Source organism: Hirundo rustica, chromosome 3, assembly GCF_015227805.2.
Source record: "Hirundo rustica isolate bHirRus1 chromosome 3, bHirRus1.pri.v3, whole genome shotgun sequence".
In the NCBI taxonomy this organism is placed as follows: Eukaryota; Metazoa; Chordata; class Aves; order Passeriformes; family Hirundinidae; genus Hirundo; species Hirundo rustica.
Genome location: NC_053452.1, coordinates 12,887,187 through 12,911,549, shown reverse-complemented (window position 1 = coordinate 12,911,549; position 24,363 = coordinate 12,887,187). Strand labels below are relative to the sequence as shown.

Below are 24,363 nucleotides of genomic sequence, written 5' to 3'. Positions count from 1 at the left end.
CAACCCACTGTGCTAGCTGTGACCTGCCAGACCTCTGGTGCCATATTCAGAGGGGCTTTTGATGCTTTACTATGACCACGACACATGAGTTTCTGTGCAGGACTGACTGCAAAAAGTCTTTAAGTCATCTGTTCAGCTTCCTATTTCAGTGAGGAGCCACTGGTTTTGCTCTCTAAAGCAGTACTGGCTACTTGCTTTTCCTCCTTCTGTTGCTGGGGCCGCAAGTATGGGGGAGCTGCTTTCCTTAAAAACAGTAGTATTTCCCAGTCCTTATGACTGTGAAGAAAAGCTGGAAGGTGACCTGGAAGATTCTTGTGCCATTAAATAGTTCTATACCAGTGACATTCAAATTAAGAAAATTACTGTGATAATTGAGGAGGGCTCGAAGTTGACAATACTGCCAGAACTTGCTCCACACTGCTGTTGAGAACCTGTTAACTGCTTTTCAATAGCAGCACAATTTATTTTCTTCTTTGTTTTTGTTTTAAATTCCAGGCTCATGAAAAGAGCTGTGTATATTCTCCTGTTGAGGAAACATCTGTGCTACCTGAAGAGGAGGAGAATGTCAGGCCACACTTCCACAGGAGGATGCCATCCCTGCGATGACCCACCTTGCCTGGCCACGATAAGGCTTGCCATGCAGTCTGGCACACTGGTTCCTGCTGCCAAGAAAGTGATGCCCATGATCACATCTGGAATTCCCAGTGTGTACCCAATGATTGTCACCTAAGGAGAAGAAATAAACTGTCAAGCTGTTTACAAGAATTAAGATCCGAGACCAATTTGGCCCAAATCTGCAAGATGCGGTGAGACAGCAGTGTTAACTCAACACTCAACATTTCCTTTAAATAGAGGTAGTGACAGGCTTTTTCGGTATATTCATCAACTGGCAGGGGATAGCACCTGCTGTGTACCATCTCAGGTTAGTTATTCCATACATTTCATCCACAGTTTTCCTGATACTGATAACCTGGATACTGATCACCTAGAAAAGAGATTATATCGTTGCTCACTATCCTGGATAACTGTCTCCTGATCTTGGATTAAGTTTGTAAACATTATTATATATAAATACTAGCTAAGCAGACACCACCCTGTGGTTCTAGTTGTGCAAGAATTTGACTGAATGTCATACTATTGCTCATGCTGAGTTCAAAGTGTTACCATTCACAACTCCATGTCTCTTGAGCTTGCTTGCTCCAAGAGAATGAAAAGTTATTGCAGCCAGATTATCACTCAGCAGCCCTCACACTACCCTGCAGGACTGGGAGACATTCGACTACTGCAGCTGTAATTGTTGCCCAATCTGGATGAAATAACAGTCCTAAATCAAGTTCAAAGGCCATGGTTACTGGCCCCTAATTTTCTTCTCTGAGTGTGGACAGGTCCAGTAGAAATAGAAGCAAGCCTAAGGTTTCTCATCTGAAAATTCAGGTGCGTAGAACTTCCTATGCATTCCTCTAGACTGACAAACCCCTTCCTGTTGCTTCTCCCAAGCAGTGGTTTCTGGGTTAGTTGGTACGTACCATCCACACCATCATGTAAGAAAAAGCTGCAATCCACAGGGTTGAAGAAGCAAAGGTGACCATGAACCATTTTTCCAAGTGGGGTTTGTTACAGTTGGGCACTGTGAAGTACAGGACAAAACTCAAGGGCCATGTGAAGACCCACTTCAACATTTCTATCTTGCCAGCTGCCAAACAACAAAACAAAGAGAAACAATCACAAGTCACGTCTACTGTATTAAAAATGCTATTATTTTGTTAGCACGTGAAAGCAAGATGCCAGGGACACCTCAGCCTGTTATGCCAACATGCCATTCCTTGTTCAGAAGATGGCAGATAGATGGCAGAGACAGGCACAGGGAGTATGAAGGGCCTCCCTGAGAGTTTAAGTAATGGGTCAGACCACATGAGCACTCCCTCTTCCTCAGTCAAATTCTTACAGAAACCACATAAAATGCAAGTCCAAGAAAGAGACCTGATCCACCTTCAATCACCTAATGGGAGGGCACAGAAAAGATGGAGGCAGGCCCTTTACAAGGGAATTACAAAATTCCTTGCACAAGGGAATTACAAAAGCCAATGGACTCAGCTTCAAATAAGGGAAATTCTGAATAGATGCTACATTAAGTTGTGCATTTTGCATTTGTGAGTCAGTCAGGAATGAGGGGTGGAGCTTCCTTAGTTGCTGAGTGACTGATTGTAAGAGCCCTCTAGGGAGCACAGCAACCCAGAGCACGGCGAACAGGAATGGGCAAACAGAGGCATGGTACGTCTCTGGGGTGCGACCACGGCAGTTTGAGCAGCAGTTCACACAGGCAGGGCAAGCAGGCAGGGTTGCAAGTCCTCTTGATAGTAAGGTGTGCTGTGTGTTGTTTGAGGTGCTTCTGCTGGCTGGTTAGTCTTGGGGCTTCTGTTAATAATGGTTTCAACATGGTCAAGAACTGTGGTTGGTACAAGTGGAGCCCTCCAAAAGGAATGCGTCTGTACAGACCCATTCCTGCCCGGAGTGTTTGAGCTTATCGGATATTTCAGGAGGTGCTGTGGAGGAGGTGCGCCTATGGTGTGAACAGGTGAATGATCTCCTTTCACTAGTGGCTGAACTTAGGGAGGAAGTTGAAAGATTAAGATCAGGGAAAGTGAAATAGACTGGTGAAGTTCAGCCCTTCCATCTTTAAGGAAGGCCCATCAAGATTGAGAGGACTCATACGTCTCCCACTCCCAGGCAACAGAAGGGCACCTGGTAGATGAAGGGAAGTAGAAACTGGTCCCTGCTTGGGGAGGTAATAAAAACTCCTCCCGACTCCCATCCCTTAGCCAGGTGCCACTTCAGAATAGGTATGAGGCCCTGGATCTAGAGAGCCAGCCAGATGATTTAGATGATTTAGAGGGAAATTATCTGCCCAGTGAGCCTCCCAAATATGATTCATCTGTAAGATGGCTCTCCACCTCTAATATCAAGAAGAAAAAAAGGGTAATTGTAGTAGGTGACTCCCTTCTGAGAGGAAAAGAGGGCCTCATATGTTGCCTGGACCCATCCCACAGGGAAGTCTGCTGCCTCCCTGGGGCCTGGGTACAAAATATCACTGAGAGACTTCCTGCGCTGATTCAGGCCTCTGATTATTACCCACTGCTCATACTCCAGGCTGGCAGTGATGAGATCGAAAAGAGGAGTGTCAAGATGATTAAAAGAGACTTTAGGACACTGGGTCAAGTAGTTGATAAGACAGGGGCCCAGGTAGTGTTCTGCTCAGTCCCTTTGGTGGCAGAGAAAAATGATGAAAGAAAGAGGAAAACACATCATTAACAAGTGGCTTAAGGGTTGGTGTCATCAACAAAACTTTGGATTCTTTGATCATGGGGAAACTTTTATGGCACCTGCTCTGTTGGAACCGGATGGGATACATCTCTCCGTTAAGAGTAGAAGGTTCTTAGCTCATGAACTGGCAGAACTTGTTGAGGGGGCTTTAAACTAGGTTTGAAGGGGGAAGGGGATGCAGCTGGGCTCTCTGGAAGCAGGCCCAAAGGTGGTAAGCCTGAGTCAGGGGTGAAATCAGTAGCCCAGCTGAAGTGCACTTATACCAATGCACGTAGCATGGGTAACAAACAGGAAGAGCTGGAGGCCATGGTGCAACAGCAAAGCTGTGATGTAGTTGCCATCACGGAAACGTGGTGGTATGAGTAACATAGCTGGACCACTGCACTCAATGGCTACAAGCTCTTGAGAAGAGAGAGGAAAGGGAGAAGAGGTGGAGGGGTGGCCCTTTATATTAAGAAGGCTTTTGACATTATAGGTATTGAAACTGATGAAGATGGAGTTGAGTGCCTATGGGTAAGAATTAAGGGGAAAACCAACAAGGCTGACATCCTACTGGGAGTCTGTTATCATCCACCCAACCAGGAGGAAGAGGTAGACAACTTATTCTATAAGCAGCTGTAGAATATTTCAGGATCATCAGCCCTTGTTCTTGCAAGTGACTTTAACCTGCCAGACATCTGCTGGGAACTTAATACAGCAGAAAAGAGGCAATCAAGCCTTCAAGACAACTGTTCTCTTGAGCTGGTTGATGGTGTCAGGGAACAGAATAGTCCCCTCATTATCCAAGAGGAGGCAGTCAGAGAACTGCTGAGATGCTTGGATACTCATAAATCAATGGGCCCAGATGGGATCCATCCCAGGGTGACGAGGGAGCTGGCAGATGAGCTTGCGAAGCCACTCTCCATCATTTACCATCAGTCCTGCCTCACTGGCAAGGTTCAAGATGACTGGAAACTGGCCAATGTGACAGCCATTCACAAAAAGGGTGGGAGGGAGGATCCTAGTAATTATAGACCAGTCAGCCTGACCTCAGTACCTGCAAAATGATGGAACAGTTGAGTGTCATCACAGAGAATTTACAGGATGGTCAGGGTATCAGACCCAGCCAGCATGGGTTTAGGAGAGGTAGGTCATGTTTGACCAACCTGGTCTCCTTTTATGACCAGGCGACCCACCTGGTGGATGCAGGAAGGGCTGTGGATGTTGTCTATTTGGATTTCAGCAAGGCCTTTGACACTGTCTCCCACAGCATACTCCTGGATAAGCTGGCAGCCTGTGGCTTGGACAGGAGCACTCTTTGCTGGGTTAGGAATTGGCTCGATGGCCAGGCCCAGAGAGTGGTGGTGAACAGTGCTGCATCCAGCTGGCAGCCAGTCACCAGTGGTGTCCCTCAGGGGTCTGTGCTGGGGCCAGTTCTGTTCAATATTTTTATTGATGACATGGATGAGGGTATTGAATCTTTCATTAGCAAATTTGCAGATGACACTAAGCTGGGAGCATGTTTCAATCTGTTGGAAGATAGGATGGCTCTGAAGAGAGATCTGGAATGGATGGATGGTTGGATGGATGGGCAGAGTCTAACAAGATGAAGTTTAATAAGTACAAGTGCTGAGTCCTGCACTTTGGCCACAATAACCCCCTGCAGCATTACAGGCTGGGGACGGTGTGGCTGGACAGTGCCCAGGAGGAAAGGGATCTGGGGGTACTGGTCGAGAACAGGCTGAACATGAGCCAGCAGTGTGCCCAGGTGGCCAAGAGGGCCAATGGCATCCTGGCCTGTAGCAGGAATGGTGTGGCCAGCAGGAGCAGGGAGGTCATACTTCCCCTGTACTCAGCACTGGTGACGCCACACCTTGAGTTTTATGTCCAGTTCTGGGCCCCTCAGTTTAGGAAGGACATTGAGATGCTTGAGCGCGTCCAGAAGAGGGCAACAAGGCTGGTGAGGGGCCTGGAACACAAGCCCTGTGAAGAATGACTGAGGGAGCTGGGGTTGTTTAGCCTGGAGAAAAGGAGACTCAGAGCTTATCAGAGAGTGACTTTATCACTCCCTACAACTTCCTGAAAGGTGGTTGTAGACAGCTGGGGGTTGGTCTCTTTTGCCAGGCAGCAACAGACAGAATGAGAGGACACAGTCTCAAGCTGCGACAATGGAGAGAGATATAGGCTGGATATCAGGAAGAAGTTTTTCACGGAAAGAGTGATAAAGTACTAGAATAGTCTGCCTGGGGCGGTGGTGGAGTCACCATCCCTGGACATGTTTAAAAAAAGACTGGATGTGGCACTCGATGCCATGATCTAGTTAAGGTGTTAGGGCACAGGTTGGACTTGATGATCTTGAAGGTCTCTTCCAACCTATACATTCTGTGATTCTGTGATTTTCTCTTTTTTTCCTACTGTGGGAGTGGTCAAACATTGGAACAGGTACCCAAAAGTCTGCGGGATGTCTATCCTTATAGATAATGAAAACTCAACTAGACAGAGGCTTGGAGGGCCTGCTCTGAGCAGAGGTTGGAACCAGAGATCTCCAGAGGTCCATGCCAGCCTTTCACATACTATAAAAGTCCACAGGACATCTAAACTACTCTTTTTAAGGCTCAGGTCCTTTCCTCACTCAAACTACAGAAATGCTTTTTGAGTGAGACTGAGCAGGAGTTCCCAAAATTGTACCTTGCCTGTACAAGGTATTCCAACTGGTCTGCAACACAGCAGATCTTGCCAGCTACAGCAACTGTGACTCAAAGACAGGACAGGAATACATTATGACCACCCCAGGACCAGAGCCCTGATGTGGTAAGAGGCACTAGGCTAGAAGGAGATCTCCATCCTGCAAGTGCAGTGCTCAGCAGCCAGAGGCACATGTGGGTCCTCACGAGTCATGCAGCTGCTCTGACTTTCTAAGACCTCCATACAGAACAAGAAGCACTGTGGTAGTGCCTAGTGCACAGCAGGAAAGAAGAGGCACTCAGGACCACCCTGTGTCTCTGCTCCACATCAGCATCACCAGTGCCTTGCCTACATTAGCACTGCACTGTCCAGTCGAGGTAAGAGCACATCTCACCTCCTAGCCATGGATACATCTGAACTTCACTCAGGCTCCTTGCCAGCAGCCCATCCACCCTCAAGCTTTCTCCTTAGTGAGCAGAGATCCATCTCTCCAGGCAGTTAGCCATGTTTTGGGGGCAGAACCCACCCTGCAGAGATAGCTGCATCTCCCCTGTGACTGCAACAGCAGCAGAGGGCCAACGCAGGAGCTGCAACAGAGGTGTGCGCACACCCAGGAGCCTGCACCCTGAGAGGTTCTTGCTGCTTCCCAGTTCCCCATCCCTTTTGCATGTGACAGGAGGCTCACTGCAAAGTGAATGCTGATGGAAGCTCTCAGAGACACTTCTGCCTCTACATGCATCCGCAATGCTTTCCAGCATATCCAAACAAACACCACACAAACACAGGAGCTTCTTACTGGGTAGGTCAAAAGGTGTATATGGCCCTTCGTGGTCATCATCATCATCATCTTCCTCTTCCTCGTCATTTTCGTTGTTCTCGTTATCCTCGTTCTCATTCTCATTCCTGGCCTCGGCCACATCCTCATCCCGCCGCGTGCCATTCACACCACGCTCAGCAGAGTTGCTGGGGCCTGTTCCATTCTCCACCACGTGCTTGATGGGTATTTTGATTGCTACTTCTGACTCACTGTTGGTGTAAGTCCTGCTGTTGATCAGCCTTTGTCTCTATAAATGAAGGCAAAGTCTTGCTGAAATATAAGACTTTTTTAAATTTGAGGGTTTTTAAGCAAAAGAGAAGAATAGAGAAAGGGAGATGTGTAGAATTCTTTAAAAATTTCTCTTTAAAAGCAAAATGAATGATTTTCAACAGGTGCAACATGATGCTTGCTTACAGACCACAAGATGAACCTCACAAGTACAACTTTTACAAGAGAAGGTCCAGTGGCTGTGGAATAGACTCCAGGAGTACTCCAAGAACAGTGACACACTAAGTGCAGTCTCAGGGTAGTACCATATTATGAAACAGACCTATGCAGGGGGTACCTCCTGTGAACAACAGCTACATGTAACATAACTGCATAACAACCTCTGCTAAAATCTACATGGGGACAGACAGCAAGGGACGATTTAGTGAAGTCAGTGTCAGAAAGGAAAAATTTGGGAGAGTGCTATCAAGGATCCAGAAGAAATACCAGAGTTGCATTTCAAGCCAAACACTGGGAAAGGAAGGAAAAGGCAAATTCAGAAGGAGAAGGGCAGGTGAGGGAAATAGAAGACACACCTCATTGATTAACATGCGGCTGGCCATGGAGAGACGTGTTTTGGGAGGGAAATGGCTGGTTATCATGATCCGGAGCCCAGCCTCGGAAAATGAAAGCTGGTGTGGGTAAGCAGAGAGCAGCTCATCAACCATGATCACTGAGGCTTTACGGTGGAAATTTCCTGCAGCCAAGGAACAAAAACAAATTGAGGCCTTCTTCCAACAGTCTCTCCCTCTGCTCTATGTGGCTCTAAGAAGAATAAACACATGGGTTACAGAAGTTCCCTGTAAGAACCATTCCTTCAGCTACATCATTCAAAATAGGCTTCATCTGTCCTTAATTTCTGCCTTCTACACACCTTATATTCCTGTTTTCAAACAAATTGTCAACATGGTGTCACCACTCATGCTCCTTACAGAGAACTAAATCTGCTCTGCATAGTACATCACAGGCCTGCGTTAGGCAGACCACTACTTCAACAGCAGCTATCCCACCAAGGCAGCTACCACCAGTTGTAACCTGCACTTCTGTGATGATATTGTCGTCATTCACTAACTGTGTTCCTGCAAGGTACCAACACAAATGAAAAGAAGGTTCCTGCACCCAGGGCTTGCAGCTCACAGCTGGGAACTGCCACCAAACCCAGCAGCAAGTGCACGTGCCAGAGCAATCCACAACGTGGGAGCAAAGGGACAGGTCCCTGGATCATGCTCCACCTGGGGCACCGTGCCAATGCCCACTGCCTCTGGGGTTCATCCTTTCTGCATTGGGATGACACCTTGGGCTGTGAATTCTGTGCCAGGACTGGGACTTGGAAGCAGGGAAACCTGAAGCCTTACCCAACACACTTCTGCACAGGTTTATTAAAACCAGTGTTAAATACTGGCAAATGTTTTGTGGCATTACCATTTTTAACCATCACTGTTAGTCTTACAAAAGACTATCTCCTTGGCCTTTATGTTACTTTTTTTTCCCTACTGAGGCTTCCATGGAATAGGGTAGATATATGATCTCTTTCATATTTAAAAAAAAAAAAAAAAAAAAATACAACCCAACAACAAAAAACAACGAGACAGCTTTTCCTTGTGAGTTCTTCCACACTGGCACTTGTTGAATGTCACCTGGAAGAACTGCCAAAATCAGAAATCTTTCTGTTTCAGATTTTTTGGTCCTCTGTTCAGAGAAGGCTTCAGAAAAGGCCTTGGAAGATAGTGTCTGAAACCCCCAGGGATCCCATAGCAACAGGTGCTGTTGGTAGCTGTATGCCCTGGGCTGGAACACAAAGCAGCACCACTTGGTTTCCCAGGCCTCCCATGGCCCATTCTGAAGGAAATACAGGAACAATCTGCAAGAAGATGAAGCAATCCTTTTGTCTTCCTTTCTCAGCCAGTGTGAGTAACCACAAGTGTCCAAATCAAAAGTTACCAGCAGAGTATGCAAAAACCCACTGTGGGAACATTTAAACCAAATCCCGAAATTAGAACTAGCCCTGAGGCCACTGGGTAAAGTTGGATGTGCAAGGCCTGAGTTTGTGCTCCCTGAGTTTTCCCAGTCCAGCTTTCCTGGTACAGAATTGCCAGCACAGTTCTGCTGTGGAGAACTCCAGGCGACAGAGAGCCATCCCCCAAAAAAAACAGCTTCCCCAAATCAGAGTGCACAGCACTGCCGACAGGTGTCCCTCTGCAACAGGCCTGTAACTGAGAGCTGGCAGACTCCAAGCATTTGCTGCTGCAAATAAACCCCACTACATTTCATGTTTAACTGCTTACTGTATACAGACTATGCCTCTCAAGCCCTGTTTGCAGGAAAAGAGACCTTTTTTTGGTTGGTTAGGTTGTTTTTTTTTAGACTAGCTAAACAAAAGAGGTAACCCATCAGTGGTCAGAGACCAGGACTGATTTTGACAAGATGGAGCTGCTTCTCAGGCTAAGTCAGTGCCTCAGGGAAAAGGGAGGTGTTATTCCTGAGGACAGGTACATACACATCCCAAGCAGATACTACACATGCTTGTTGATTGTTTTAAAGACAAAATAATTCCACTGTGAGTACCGTTTAGGACATCCTTGCAAATGCAGATATTGTACTACTGCTGCTGAGTTATGGGACGGGGAAATTTTTTTTACACTGAAGAAACACAACCATTTTTATACACGATCATTACTGAAGTCAAACTGGAACAGATTTCAGCCAAAGTGAAATACCCTTTAAGACCACTTACATGGAAAAATTGTGCATGGTAAAGCCAACATGTGCAGTAAGAATACAGTACCCAGACCCACACAGAGTTCCTACCCTCCCTTAGCTGTAGGTGAAGTGTACACTGGTCTAAGAAGGGCCTTTTTTCTTGGTCAGTTGATGTCCCTTTGGAGTGGAGTTAAATTTAACTGGAGATGCTGAAAATGAGCAACTTCAGTGCAGACTAAGAGAGCCCACAGGAAGACTTAAAATGGCTGTAACAGCCGAGAAAAGCAGCCCCTGGGCTTGAAAACAAGCAGTTGTCCAGCAGCGAGTATCAGCCACAGAAGACCTCAGCCACCTCCAGTGCCACAGGCTGTGGTGGCCGGGATCACCACACTGAGGCCCCCATCTAGGAGAGGGATTCCAAAAGGGCCACCTGCCCCCTCCTATTTTGTGGCTTACAAGACAGCAGCAGTTCCCACTGTGTGAGCAGGGAGAGAACACCCAGAATGATGCAAGCAAGAGGGTGACTTACTGGAACAGTTACCTTTCTTTAGTAACACCACTGTGGCATCGCAGTTGCTGGTGTCATCCATTTCCGTGTTACTTGCTAAACCATTCACCATATTTGCAGAGTTTTTTGTCTTCCTCTCAAAGCAGTGATGTATGGTTGAGTTGTACCTGCACAAATGAAACAAACCCAGGATGTATCTTTACTTCTCGTCAGTCTTCCTTTCCTAGCTTTGTTGTAACTTTTGCAATACAGCTAAGGGAGTGAAGAAAACTCCTCTGGTTTTAAGGAATATCCCAGAGCTCCAGCTAAATTGTACATCACACAATCTCTCAGTACCCAGAAGGCTAGGAAAGATAGAAGCCATGGATCTTGAATGATACGCATGTTTATGTGTTAGGTGTGATGAAAATTCTCTATCATGAGTAATCTTTGTCATCACCCAAGTATATTTTTTATCACATAATCACACCTGAGTATAAGTGTTATTTTACTGGGAGGACTCAACACAGGAACACAACCTTATGCTAAATTCACCTCAGCTTTGGCAGGGGTGGGGAATAATCCTTGCTTCTTGGAGCCCCGGAGAGCTGACACAAATATGAGCCAAAGCTCTCCTCATGACACTCAAAGGCAAGTGTAGACCCCCTATAAACACCTTGCAGAGGTCCCTAACTAGGGTGACAACCTTTCAAGCTAAATCCAAACAGGTCTGAAAAGCCTGTTCACATTACAACGCTGTTTTTAGAAAAAAAAATTGCATGCACTACAACTTTCTTGCTGGTCAGTTAATTGTTCCAAGAGTGAAGCTATCCTCCATGTGTCATTGTCAGGGTCATGGTAAAATCTTCCGAAGGTTTGGCCACATGCTGTCTTTTACACAGTTTTTACAAACCTCAAGGGCAACTTCTAATTGGTTAATAGCTTTTTTGTTAATTATTCTATTGGTTAGTAAAAGGTATTTCACTTGTCCATTAAATCTATCTATTCTCGGATTGTTTACATATTTTATTTATCGATTCTCATAGGACAATTCCCTTGTTATTACATGTGCACTTATTTTTCACCCTCAGAATAGATTGTCATGTTAAAGGAACTTCTCATTCTCAAAAAAAGCTTCATATAGGAACTTAGAGATTGCTTGTTAGCAGCACTTAGAAGAAATGACAGGCTAGCTTTTTACCCTATTCTTACATCTGTGTCAAAATTTTGAATTAGTAGATGAATTCTGACTTGTGTTCCCTACAGCTAGCCCAAGTGTTTTGCTGTTTTCACTGAGAACTGCTCTCACAATATTTACTCTATTCATCATTTCAAAACAAATCTCTAGTTTTACTTGTAGAGACAAGACCACTGGTGTGTTCGGCAGCTGGTAGGTTTTGTTGAATGTTCTAGTTTGAATTTGGGTTTCCTTTCCACTGGCTTTGGAAAACAACACAGGAGGAGGGGAACCGAACAGCAGAACAGACCAGTTTTACTAGCAAGAACTGGTGTGGAAGAAGTCCCACAGGCCAGGTGCTCAGAAAATCACTGCCGACTGTGCTGTAGTTTTATCACGGGTCTCCAGGCAAGCAAGAACTGCTGCAGAGCTTTGCACCCACGAAAAGTAGACTGGAATCTCACTCCTGCTTATTTATGAGTTGTGATGCTAAAATGAAGTCAGAAGAGGCTGTTTTGAGGGGACTTGAGGATGGATCCAGGTCTCTGCTCTGCCACAGGTTTGCTGCATTAGCCTTGGTCAGTTCACACAGGACAAGATCCATAAAGCACAGATTCACAAGACAGTTTAGGTTATAAAAACCTCCACAGCCATCAAGTCCAATGTTAATTCAGTACTGCCACGCCCACCACTAAGCCATATCGCTAAGCACCATATTTACACATCTTTTAAACCCCTTCAGTGACAGTGATTCCACCAGTAGCCTGGGCAGCCTGTTCCTGCACCTGAGAACCCTTTTGGTGAAGAAATTTTCCCTAATAGCCAAGCTAAACATCCCCTGGCAGAACTGTAGGCTGCTTCTTCTTCTTCTTCTTCTTCTTCTTGTAAGGGCTAGGTGAGGCAAGGGGAGCAGGGAGCCTTAGAATATAGATAAGCTGAGGACACATTTGACTTACTTCATTATAAAGATGTAGATGATGTACATCAGCACTAAGACTAAGGACTCCCACCTGGAAACAAGAGCAACACATAAACATATCAGAGCAGGGCACAGCATCAGTGGCCCTGTTCAGCCATTCCCCCATCTGCCATGCCACAAGAGTGTAGAAAGCCTTGACCCTCCTGGGCTGCCTTAACATTCCCCTGTAAAAAAGGGATGCATAAAGAAATGGCTCACACATCCATGCATGACGCCTCCTTTGTTTTGTTGACTTCTGTGATTTTACTTGGCCAAACTGACCCTGTCAGTTAAGAACAAGCGACAAAACCCAGGAGTTCAGTAAGCAAATGGCACACACAAGGACTACCAACACTTCTGTGAGGACAATAACCATGGGATATGGCCAAGGGAGGGGAGCAGCCACCCTGCTCTGCCTGCAGGGGTGTAGAGCAGGATGCTGGACTTTGTAAAGCCAATAGTGCTGAAGCAACCTGAGCAAGGGGCAGCTGCTCTGCCGCTACTGCTGCTGTATGAGTGCTGAGAGTGCAGCAGGCAGGAGTTCAAACTGCTGATTAGATACTGACAGGTTTTTTCTCTCTGATGTTTCGGTGTCAAGCTAATGGAACAATGAAATTTGTATGAAAACAAATTACAATATGACTTTTAGAGCTTGTTTCTAGGTAATCTTTTTCACTGTCCAAAATGCTGTATTTTGCTTAATTCCTCATGGCAAACTGCTAGTCTTTGTGGAAATCATCCATTATCAGACTACTGTATGCTAAACTCATGGAACATTTTCTCTACAAGGATTTTGAGATATTACACTAACTATACCAGTTTCTCATTCCCTGCTTCTGAAGAGTCAACACTCAGCTTTTGAGTAATTTTTTTTTTTTTTTGCTTTTTTTAAGAGCACAGTTAAATACAACTAGCCCTCAAGTGAATTTCAGTTAAAAAAAAAAAAAAAAAAAATCATCAAAGAAAACCAGGCCTTTGCCAAGAATGGGTGTTTGAAACCTGCCTCTGAAATGGGAAAGAGACAGTGAGGGAAAACACCAGCCCAAGCAGCCTGATGCTCCCTTTGTAAACCTAATGACACCAGCTCGGAGTGACACCAAAGCCAACACTGTCCACTCCACGCCTCCACTGTCACCTCCAGGTGTCACCAGATCACCTCTGGGATGAGCCAGAAGCAAAACCATGAGACCAAAGCAACTGCAAAGTATTGGCAGCCCTCCTAGACTACCATAACTACTGCACTGCACTTTAACACATTAATAGGGATTATTTATTTATTTATTTATTTATTTACTTACTTACTTACTTAAACTGGCCATTCACTGAATTATGAAATATCCAACTATACAATTATTTGTAACTGCTTGGGTGGCCCCTTCTGGCACATACATAGCTCTGCTGAGCACACTGTCAGCCCCCGGATGCTACATGGCATGAAGAGAGCACTTACTGCAACCCCTGTACCAGAAACAGTCTGATTTTCCTGGGCTTTCTTCTCTAGCTCAAAAAATTAGTTATTCTAGCCCATCTTTTGCTGACGTTTCTCACACACCAGCAAATAGCCACCCTGCAGAACTTTTTAGTTTTCTCCTTCTCTCCTCATAAACACTAATCATGGCAGCTTTTGTTGTATATCCAGAAAAAATGAAAAGGGATTCACTTACCAGGAAACTCTTTCATCATAAATAAACTGTGGAGAAAAGATTTAAAAATAGCATGTTATATACACAAAACCACAGCTGAAAATATCTCATCACCTGAGGTAGGAGATAGAGTAAAGCAAGCCAGGGCTTATGGCAATAGCATTAAGCTTGGGTGTATTTTAGCACTGCCCTACTGCCCTTTGAACTTCTCAACCCTTAGTTTCTCTCATCTAGTCGAGGCAAGTAAGTACTCCTTTCCAAATGCCACTGTATCCTTGTGCAGCAGTTAGAGGGAAAGCAGCAGTGAGCAGGGCTGCAGCACTCTGACCCACCCAGCTGTCTCACCGGACATGGCCTCCTCCCCTCCAGCTCCCATCCAGACGCCAAGTGATCTGCCAGCAGATCCACAGCAAGCTCCAGAGCTGCTGCTGGGCCCAGGGTGTTCTTCCCATCAGCTCGGGGTGACCAGCACCCCAGCTGGCTGTAGCTACTGCGACAGCCCCTTTAGCACACCTGCTGATGGACAGGCACTGTGGCTTCCCCAACAGTGCTGTGCGGCCTCCTCAGGCAAGGAATGCACCTCCTCCCTGAGGGAAGTACCAGCGCCATGGCAAGGGGTGTGAGGGAAGGTGTGTGAGGGAAGGACCAGCACCACCATGCTGAGGGGCATGAGGGAAGGAATAGCACCATGGCAAGTGGCATGAGGAATGGTGCATGAGGGAAGGACCAGAGCCATGGTGAGGGACAAAAGGGAAGGACAAGCGCCTAAGTGAGGGGTGTTAAGGGAGAACCAGCACCATGGTGAGGGTTGTGAAGGAAGTAGCAGCACCACGGCAAAGCGTGAGGGAAGGGTTAGGGTTAGGGTTAGGGTTAGCCACTGACAATGGCTGAAGGGCTGCACTGGCAGTGGCTGAAGGCTCACACAGGCAGTGGCTGAAGGGCTGCACCGGCAGGTGGCTGCTGTCCTCCATGACCAGGCCCTTCCTCTTGCTGTTCTCCACCAGCCCTGCTGCTCCCCGTGCCTCTGGCTCTCCTCCCACTGCAGCGGGATGGTTGCAGAGGGGGTCTGCAGTGCCAGGGCCTCCATAGGAGGCTGGAGCTGGGGTCGAATGCAGCCCTCGTGGCCTCAGTAACATGTTGTGGGTCCATTCAGCCCTTCAAAAGCACCAGCAGGGAAATAAGTGCCCGCACCAGGGATTACAGATCCGTGGCTGTGCCCCAGGGACAAAGGAGGAAAAAGGAATGAGACTCTGAAAGCATAGCGAACACCTTCCCTTGGCCATACAACCATAAATAGCCACTCCTGTGTGACAGCTGGCATGAGATAAGAGTTACACTGGTTACTGGAAGAAAACACGACCACAAAATGTTGTAAATTACAGTTTCCAGTAACCATGATCTAATCTGACAAGGCATGTTTTAGGTTACAATGTTTTGGTGTGATGGGACATGAAAGCGTGTGCACTGACTTCTGTGACTAAAAACAGCACCCATCTCAACTTTGGCACTAATGACTCTGACCATGTCGCTTCAAGTTAAGATACACAGGCATGTTTTTCAAGAGAACAAGGAGTAAGTTTTGCTAAACTCTACAAGAAGACAAGGTAGCATTGTAATATTATTATTAAGTAAAAAACAAAAAACTTAGGGCTGAATCAAGATGAATTAAATATGGTAAATGTGGTTTATCCACTTCTAACCTCTGTGGTTTAGAGTTCACTCCCTCTCATCAAATAGTGGGGAGCAGCAAACAGGTGAGTCTATACTGCCCGATTTCTTACAAGAGCATTGTACTTTCTTTTCTAGTGCAAATGGAGATAAAGTCATATTGATTTATCCAGTACAGTATCAAGCTCTTTAAAGTTGCTGTATCTCAGCATTGGAAGGAATATATTTATTTCCCCTCAGGTGTATTTATGATTAGTAAAGATATCAGTGGAGCTCAAGTTTTAACACAGCACCACAGGCTATTGTTTAAAACACCATGAGAACAAACTTCTACAAATAATATAATTCTTCAAAATTGATGTCTCTATTCCAGCCACAGAGAAGTCTCAATGTCACCATATGGAAAAATTATCCCTGCATACAAAGCACTGAAGTGGTCATCTTAAAGAGCACACAAATCTAATGAATGGGGAACCACAGGCAGGTTACGCTGTGCTCTGCACAAATCCCATGGCTCACCTCCCACCTGAGCCATGGGGGACTGAAGAGTCAGAATTTGAGAAACAATGTCCTGCCACCTCCATTTGATTAAAAGGACAGGAAAAATTAGAGACACTGGGATGCCAGGGGTTCCTAGGTGAGTGAAGGGAAGGAGAAACTTCTTAAACTGAAGTAGTGTTTGACTCTAAAAGGAGAAATTCTCATGTGCTATCAACTGGGAAGCAATATTGCATACAAAAGGGTTGGTACAACAGCTAGCAGGAAGCTAAACCTTTAAACACTTAAAATGTTTTCCCTTCCTTCCACCTTTCTCTGCTTTTCCCTAATAGGTATTTAAGTCTTTTGCAATGATTATTGTTATGGAGTAACATGAAAGACCTAGGATGTGCTCCATCTTTCCCAAGCCAAATTAGCCAGGTAGTGCTGTAACACAGGAATAAAAATTCTGGCAATGCTTTCAAGCCTCCACTAATGCCTGGAGCTGCGTTATCCTGTTATCCTGGCTGCCTGGAGGGCTGTGAACTCTTCCACTGATAAGATGAGCAGAAGAGTGGGCATACAGCTGGAGAGAAGCTAACCAAAGGCTTAGGGAAAAAATAACCATATTCTGGTATTATGGGTACACTTCCAAAAGAAAAGGACTCCTGCAGTTCTGTAATTACGAAGAATAGCTTTTACAGAAATAAAGTACAGGAGGGAAGTCTTAGGGATAGCAGAGGTATCTGTTCTGTAAGCCACACAACTTTCTCATGACACAGAAATAGTAGATAGGAATTTCAGGGGTGCACTGGACACAAAAGAGTAGAGAATGGTTCTCCACATCCTGATGCAGCTGACAACCACAAGGATGAACTAGCCATGAAAAAAACTTGCCTTGCTTAAAGAATTTAAAACTGATGACAGAGTGAACAGATTTTCAACTTGTCTGCCTCCATGCAATAAATGAAATGTCCAATCCAAGCACCAGGAGGCCAGATGCCAGGCAGATGCCCACACCTGTGCTTCCTGTGGAGTGACCTAAGAGAACACCTTATGGATGTCTTTAAGCTTGTTCAATGGAATTACTACAATTAGTATGTGTGGCTCTCTGTTGTTTAGCAACATTTTTTGGTATGAGGTTACTGTCAACCTGTCAAAATAAAGAAACAACAACGAAAAAGTTTTTTGTTTTGCAGTTCATTGCTAATAATTATGTAGAAAAGTTGTTTTTCACCAGGTACAAAACGGCTGGCCTTGCAGTATGAGGAATAAAAGTACAAACAGGTTGAGAAAGATCCCCTGTTTGGGATGAGGCAGATAAAGGCCTTTGCAGCTACAGAGTATGTCTGGAAACATGGGCTTGTGCAGGAGGAAACAAACCAAAATCCACTGTTGAAAAAGACTAACCAAAGTAACCCAGACTGCAAATGCAAGTTATTCTCTTCTGACTCTGAAGTCCCCTTCTCACTCACATATGGAAGTTAACCTCACAAAATCACTCCTCCTGTCTTAGGAAATCTAGGTACTAGGCTAGGATGGGGGAAAAAAAGAAGTGCAATTGCTACCTCAACACTCAATTTTTATGTTTCCTGACATTGTTTGGTATTGGTTGCAAAGGTAATGCTATACTGACAGTAGTGTCTTTATCTAACATTTGTGCCAACATTTTTTCACTGAACAGCCCAATTGTGGGAGATCTGGAGCATTTTCTGAGCTTGATGAAGACCAGGATAGGCAGAGCACTATAGAACTGCTGAAAGTGTAGTCTTTGAGGACTTGCTGTCAGCATGCACTGAACCTGCCCCTACTATCTGCAGAAAAAACTAACCTTAAAGTTTTGTAGTAGCTGTTCAGGATCTTTCTCCTCTGGGTACAAGTGTTGCCTACTTACTGGTTAGTGACATATTTTTTAAGAAGTCATGAAGGCCACTGCCAGGAGAGCACTGACCCACCCACTTTAGTGCTGCCTGGGGGCTCAGACTGTGGGTTTGGCACTGCACCTCATGTCTGCACTGGGCTACCCTGCCGCACCCCAGCTATCCCTTTGGGCTCTCAGGACACTCATCCATCTCCTGCCCTTGGGCCATGCTTCCCAGCAGAACCAGGGAGACCACAAGCAGTCTTCCACAGCAGAAATCCCCGTGAGTGCTCGAGCTGGGGTCTCAGCTACAAGACTGTGATGCCATGGCAGGTTTCCTCTACTGGTAGCAGTAGACATAGGCTCCCACAGATAAAGAACCTTCAAAAACTTACCACGATGAGTGTAACAACAGACAGAGTGTAATAGATTGAATCTCTCAAGAGACTCCACGACGACAGCGCAACAACCTGGGGAAACAGGCAAAGAGAGGGTGTTAGCCAGGCTCTCACCTGCATGACTACCACACCCGCAGTGTGTGCCCAGGTTCAGCCTGTCATTCTGTGGGAGCTGTCCCCATGCGTGCTGGGACTTGAGGAAGAGGCCCAAGACAGGAAACACCTTCTGCGGCTGCTGGGGGAACAGCTGCAAGGAGACAGGAACAGCTATATTTGAACTACAAGTACGTGCAGACTCAGCTGTCCCCCATGGCGGGCTGTTGCGTCCCCAAGGAGTCTGTGAGGGGTGCTGCTTTACAGGAAGGGAGGAGCTCAGGCTTTACCAGTACAATCACACTGATAAGCATTACTACAGCTCTGCATGCATCTACACAGGTTTTGGGACTAACACCCAAGTCAATGCTCCAGCAAAATGTTATGAACAAAACCCGGGAATTTATACACAATGGAGAAAGGGATCACTGTGCAGCTCATGTCACTTGACACCTTCCAAAGCCACAGAAATGAGGAAGACTTCCCACTGCAGGCCACATAAGCCTGCAATTCAGATCTTAGAATAAAATATCAGTGAATGAGTTAATCTTTAAGTACATTAACAGTATTCGAAAGGACAGATTAAAACGGTCATGTGGAGGTAACATATTCAGCATGATTCTATTTTTTGCAGCTATAGGAAGTCCCCCTCAGTAGAAGCTTCTCCTCAAATCTGTATTTCCCGTTTCTGGCATGCATTTCAAACACTCTGGGTCACGTCCTTCAAAGGTTTAAAGCTGAAGGAGGAAGATGGAAGGCGGTTCATTTACACTGATCTGGATCTGAACATATACATGAATTTTCTGACCCTACCCTCCTGCCATACTTGTGCATGAATTCAGTCACATGAACAGTTACTTCATTTTCAGTTCTGTTTCAGTGTTAGCAAAAAGTTTTCCAAATTTCTCTTCATATTACCTCTTACAATATTGGAACTTCCCAAAACTGCTAACAAAACAAATGCTGTAAAAAGATACTGACCATTATACCTAAAAAATCTATACAGTCTCGTGGTAGCATAGCTTTCTAAAAAATTGATGTAATTTATGCCCAGTGTAAAGTCTCTTTATGCAACCATTTACATGTTAGAAACTCCTACCTGAAGCAAAAAAGCAGGCTTTCAAAGCTCTTGGGTCAAACCAGATTTCTACCAGCTGACAATACATTTCAAGGCACAGACATAGATGAATGGAGATGCCTTCTGATGGAAATTTCCAAATGTAGGAGCACGGAGTTAGGTTCATAATTCTATTCAGAGATCCTCAACTAAATCTCACATTTTACATCAGTGTGCCCCTTCATTCCGATTGAGCAAATTTTGCAAGAGAGTTTATAGAACAATTTGACATTATTCCAGTCAGCTTTCAGGATGCTGCTTAAGACCCTCGGCACTTGCCTCAGCATGGACGCTGGTGGGGATTTTACAGCTGTAAACTTCAGCTCTGCACACTGAAATCACATTTCTGAAGCAAAGGACATCCCCCACAGGAAGAAGCTCTGTCTCATAATCTCTGTCCCTGGCCTAAGGGGTGTTACCACACAGCACACCTGTGAAAGCAAGGTGCCCCACCTACAAGGAGTCAAGGTAGTCTTCCTCCTGTTCTTTAATATTCTACAATGATCTTGAAGGTACAGGATAATATTTTCCCAAGAAAGTTTCCACAGGCACCTGAATGAGCACAGTTAAGATCCAGATGCTTAAATGCAGCTTTCCAGCAGGGACTAACTGCTCAGAACTGGTAGATCAAGATCCTGTGGGAATCACAGACTTGTGTGCTGATTCCAGATCGGACTGAAGGGAATGTGCTCATGCCTGGCACCTGTACAGCCTGCTCACATTTCACAGACATCCGAGTAGGTTAGACATCTTTAGGACCAAAGTCACCCAGCTGAAGTTTCTGAACCATTTGATCCATGTGATGTAGGGAAGCCATGCATGTAAGGCAACTGTGCACCGAGGATGAAAGGAGCTCATGAGCACTGAAGGCAATGGCAGCACTCAGCCTGCTGGTCAGAACCACGCCCTGGGACAGAACTAATGGGCTCCAGTAGGCCTAAGTTGTGCCTTGCTGCCACCAAGGACTCCACATAAATCTTAACACGCTGGAAACCACTTAAAATACAGATCAGCAAGGCAGAAAAGGAATCAGGGAAGCAATCAGCTTGGGTAAAAACATGATCAAACCTGAGTTTTAAATCAGCAATACTGTCATACTATAACCAAGCAGTGAGCTAGTCCTGCAGAAACTGAGCACAAGGAGGCAGTTGTAGAATCACTGTTTGTCAGTCTGGTTACGTTTCTTCCTTTTGAAGGGAGTACCTGGAATCCAAACCCCAGACAAGGGCCTCTTAGCTGTCCCTTGACCACTCAGTGGGGACTGAACCCAGTTCCCCTCAGATGAAAAGAAGAGCTCTGAAGTCAAGGCTTGAATGAGAGCATCCCCTAATGGCTCCACACAAGACACACTAAGCCTGCTCACCTGCAAGCCACAGCATCACTCCTAGGGGTAAACTTACCCATAATAGGTACCAGGTTTCTCACAGGTAAACCTTCACCCTGCAAAATCCTACAATAACATAGGCTACTCAGAATGCTTACTTCCCTTTTTGATGGTCTGTAGAGCAGAAAAAATCAAGATTTTCTCAGGTCTAGATTGATTTTTGAGGTTTGCAACTCCTGAGGCCATGGCCCTATGCAGCACACACCATCTCCTCCACCTAGCACACGTGGAGATCAGGCACCAGAGGGAAATCCCCTAAAATCAGACACTGGTGTCTGCTGCCTGTAGCACTGAAGCTGTCTCAAGCACCCAGAGCCTCAGTGGCAATATACCCCATACCACATCCTAGGACTTCACCATTTATCCTCTGTAAACCTGACCTGTCTCTCTTCTGCTTTTCCAACTTGTTTCTCTGCTCTTAGCAGCATGTAAGCTCTTCTCCCATCCAGGAGACATCTATCACCAGAGGCCAGCCAGCTGGCTGTTTTCCAGCCTGCTCTGCCCACAATGGCAATGGGCCCAAGGCAAAGCAAGTGTGGCAGAACAGGGCTGCTGCTCCCTCAGCAAGGATGTCTGTGCCCCCACTGCAGGAGTCCAGAGGCATGTGCACTGCTGAGTATTCTGGCTGCTAAACTGCCAGGGGAAGAATGTAATCATATCTATGTTCTTGAGGGATCTTCTTCACTCCAAACTGTTTTGGGGGTTTTCCTCATCTCATGGCCAGTTCTTTGCTTGACAGTCTTGAGTGTTGATCAGCTACTAACACTGATGGGAAATGCTAGGCTTTGTTTCTCTTGTTTCTCTGTTACCCTCTGGCACAGAAGATCTAGATTTTTAGGTTCTAAGAGCTAATAACCTAATTTGCTGATGTGGAGAGGCAGGAATGTTTGGACAAGGGTGTCAAAAGATTAAAGACAATCCTTGCAAGCAATTAGCCTTAAGAGCCTATGGAGGTCAACAGAGATGTGCCAGCAGTGAATCCACCACTGTCAAAAGGCATCCAGACGCAGAGAATCTGGGTCAGACCTCATGCTGCTCCTCTTTGATGTGAACTGCACAGAAGTGATTAGGGAAGCTCTTACCTCACCCTAGCAGATGCTGGGATCTGAGTGCTGGTCTGCGCCGCCTGACAAAGCTACTGCTCACTGTGAACCCTTGCAAGCCCCTGGCCCACAACAGCTGGCTAGCAGTGTGCTGTGTCAGCCCTCTGGGTCAGCTGCAGCCAGACATGCAGTGGAACCTCCTCACACCCTGCTCCTGCTTTGCAGGAGCTGCCCTCGGAGCCGAGGAGGGGCCTTCTGAAGCCTGCTGGATTCCCCGCTGTCACTGAGACACACAAAGCAATCACACACAGCAAGAGATTTTTGCAGAGGTTCTTCGATCCAGCTCCTAGCTGAGAGAGCGCAGAGAAGAGACCCCTTTGTTTATTTCTTACTTTTTTTACATTTGTGGGTCTAGCAGAAGATTGGCTTTTTGGGGTTTCCACCCCTCAGCCTCAGTGGCCAGACCAATTGTCAGTTACAATTGTTTTCAGGTTAGAAATATGCAAACAAAGGACAGAGAATGAAAAACAAAGGATTTGTTTATGTTACATCTGTGGGAAAGGTAGAAAACTGCTCTTAATATTGTACAATAACTAAAAAGATCTGACTCCATTTAAGAAAATCAAAAGGCTCAGAAAAACCAGGGTAACACCCCCCCAGAAGGGGCTGTGTTCCTGACACTACTGTTCTGCAAACCCTCAATGCAATTTCAAATCAGTGATTTTCAAACCAGTGATGACACAGCAGGATCTCATGCCAAAGCAAGAGAAATAATCAACTGTTGGCCACTGTTACAGGAAGCGGTGAACTCAGGTGGAGGTCTGGGACAGATTTTCCAGGAATCAGGCTGGCCACAGTTTGCAGTTAATCCATGTCTTATGCATTTAGAAACATACAAAAATAAAGAGGGCTCTACCTCAGGTATCACGGCACAAGCTCTGCCTTTAAACTTTGCAGCTGATTATTTTGCTCAGCTCAGGTAACTCCAAGGACCTGGCCATCTGCCTGCTCCTTCTCACTGGTCACGGTATCAGTGAAGCGTCACAGGTTAATGTGAGAGTGTGACAGTGCCTTACTTGTATTCATCTTTACATTAAATTAGGCTGTAGATCCACATGTGGCTGTCAGTAAGAAGCCATTGTAGAGCCTCTGCACCTTTCCTGGGAGACACACGCAGGACTTGGTATGGTTTGGAGAGTGGTGGGTTCCTGGTGGCTCTTTTGACACATCCATAATTCAGACAGAGAATCAGCCAAGCAGGTCCAACAGGATCTTGGAGGTGCCATCTCACAGCACAGCAGGAATCCTGATTCCACACCCCATCCTGGCACACTGAACCACTCTGTCACAGCAGACCTTTTCAACAGATTCCTGCATTGAAACACACCTGTTTTCCTGTGCAGAGCCCCAGGAAATCCAGCAGGCAGCCAGCATCAGCCAGAGGCCTCTGTGCTGGGCCTGACAGCACAGTAAAATGTCTTGGACTAAGCGACACTCCCTCTAAACTCCATGGTCATATCCGAATATCCCAGGACACTACGAGCATCCAGCTCAGTCTCCAGACCATAATTTTGGCCAAAGACCCCAGGATCCCATGATGCTGCATTTGGGCTTGCTTGAGGCTTTGACCAATACTAACCACAACTCCCAGCTTCAGCAGAGCACCATATATAAGCACAGATCAGCCCAAAGAAAAATCCAGGCCTTAAAATATCTGTCTCTCTCAGACAGTTAAAGCAACCATGATCTAAGGGACCCACTGTGTGGAAAGCCTTTTTCCAATTACCAGCCCTCTAATTTCACCTCTGTTTTGCTGTTATCTGCAGAGCTCAGTTGTCACTCTGGCTCCCAGTCTGTTCACTGTGCACCAACTCCATTTACTCCCATTACTTCACCAAGAATATTTGCGTTTTTAAGCCTCTCTCGATATTTTCATCACTGCCACAGCAATCTGTCTGTGTCATTCTCAGAATGGAAACAGTGGACACTTTCCAAACCTCAGGACAAAGGCAGAAATATTTCCCTGCTCAATTGGTAGTCATAATCATCCATGAGTTATTTGGACCAGCATGTCTCTTTAGCTCAGATTTCTACAGCAGCAGGATCCCAACACCTCTGCTGGGCCACAAGATCCACAGCAGAATTCAAAGACAGCTCTAGATAGGAAGACATGCATGGAGTAAACATCTCCCAGTCTCTTCAGACTGGCCAGTCCTTGCTAGAAGTAAAAAACAGATTTTATGATCTCCCTTGCTTTTATGCTATAAATGATTTGAGAAAAAATCCTA

The 24,363-nt window shown here is 45.8% G+C and overlaps 1 protein-coding gene across 7 annotated transcripts in view; it reads right to left on the bottom strand.

Annotated features, from left to right (window-relative positions):
• The window catches only part of SLC24A3 (solute carrier family 24 member 3), a 141,052-nt gene that overhangs the window by 10,956 nt on the left and 105,733 nt on the right, over nucleotides 1-24,363 (bottom strand). For 5 of the 7 annotated variants that reach the window (XM_040059922.2, XM_040059927.2, XM_040059925.2 and 2 more), the window contains 8 exons: nucleotides 18,436-18,510; nucleotides 14,056-14,081; nucleotides 12,390-12,443; nucleotides 10,299-10,444; nucleotides 7,606-7,766; nucleotides 6,782-7,049; nucleotides 1,527-1,693; nucleotides 612-726 (listed from right to left, as the gene is read on the bottom strand). In XM_040059922.2, coding sequence (XP_039915856.1) covers nucleotides 612-726; nucleotides 1,527-1,693; nucleotides 6,782-7,049; nucleotides 7,606-7,766; nucleotides 10,299-10,444; nucleotides 12,390-12,443; nucleotides 14,056-14,081; nucleotides 18,436-18,510 — 1,012 coding nt within the window. Of the gene's footprint in view, nucleotides 1-547; nucleotides 727-1,526; nucleotides 1,694-6,781; nucleotides 7,050-7,605; nucleotides 7,767-10,298; nucleotides 10,445-12,389; nucleotides 12,444-14,055; nucleotides 14,082-18,435; nucleotides 18,511-24,363 lie in introns of all 7 variants that reach the window. The other 2 variants (XR_005700170.2, XM_040059923.2) reach the window with 2 other exon arrangements.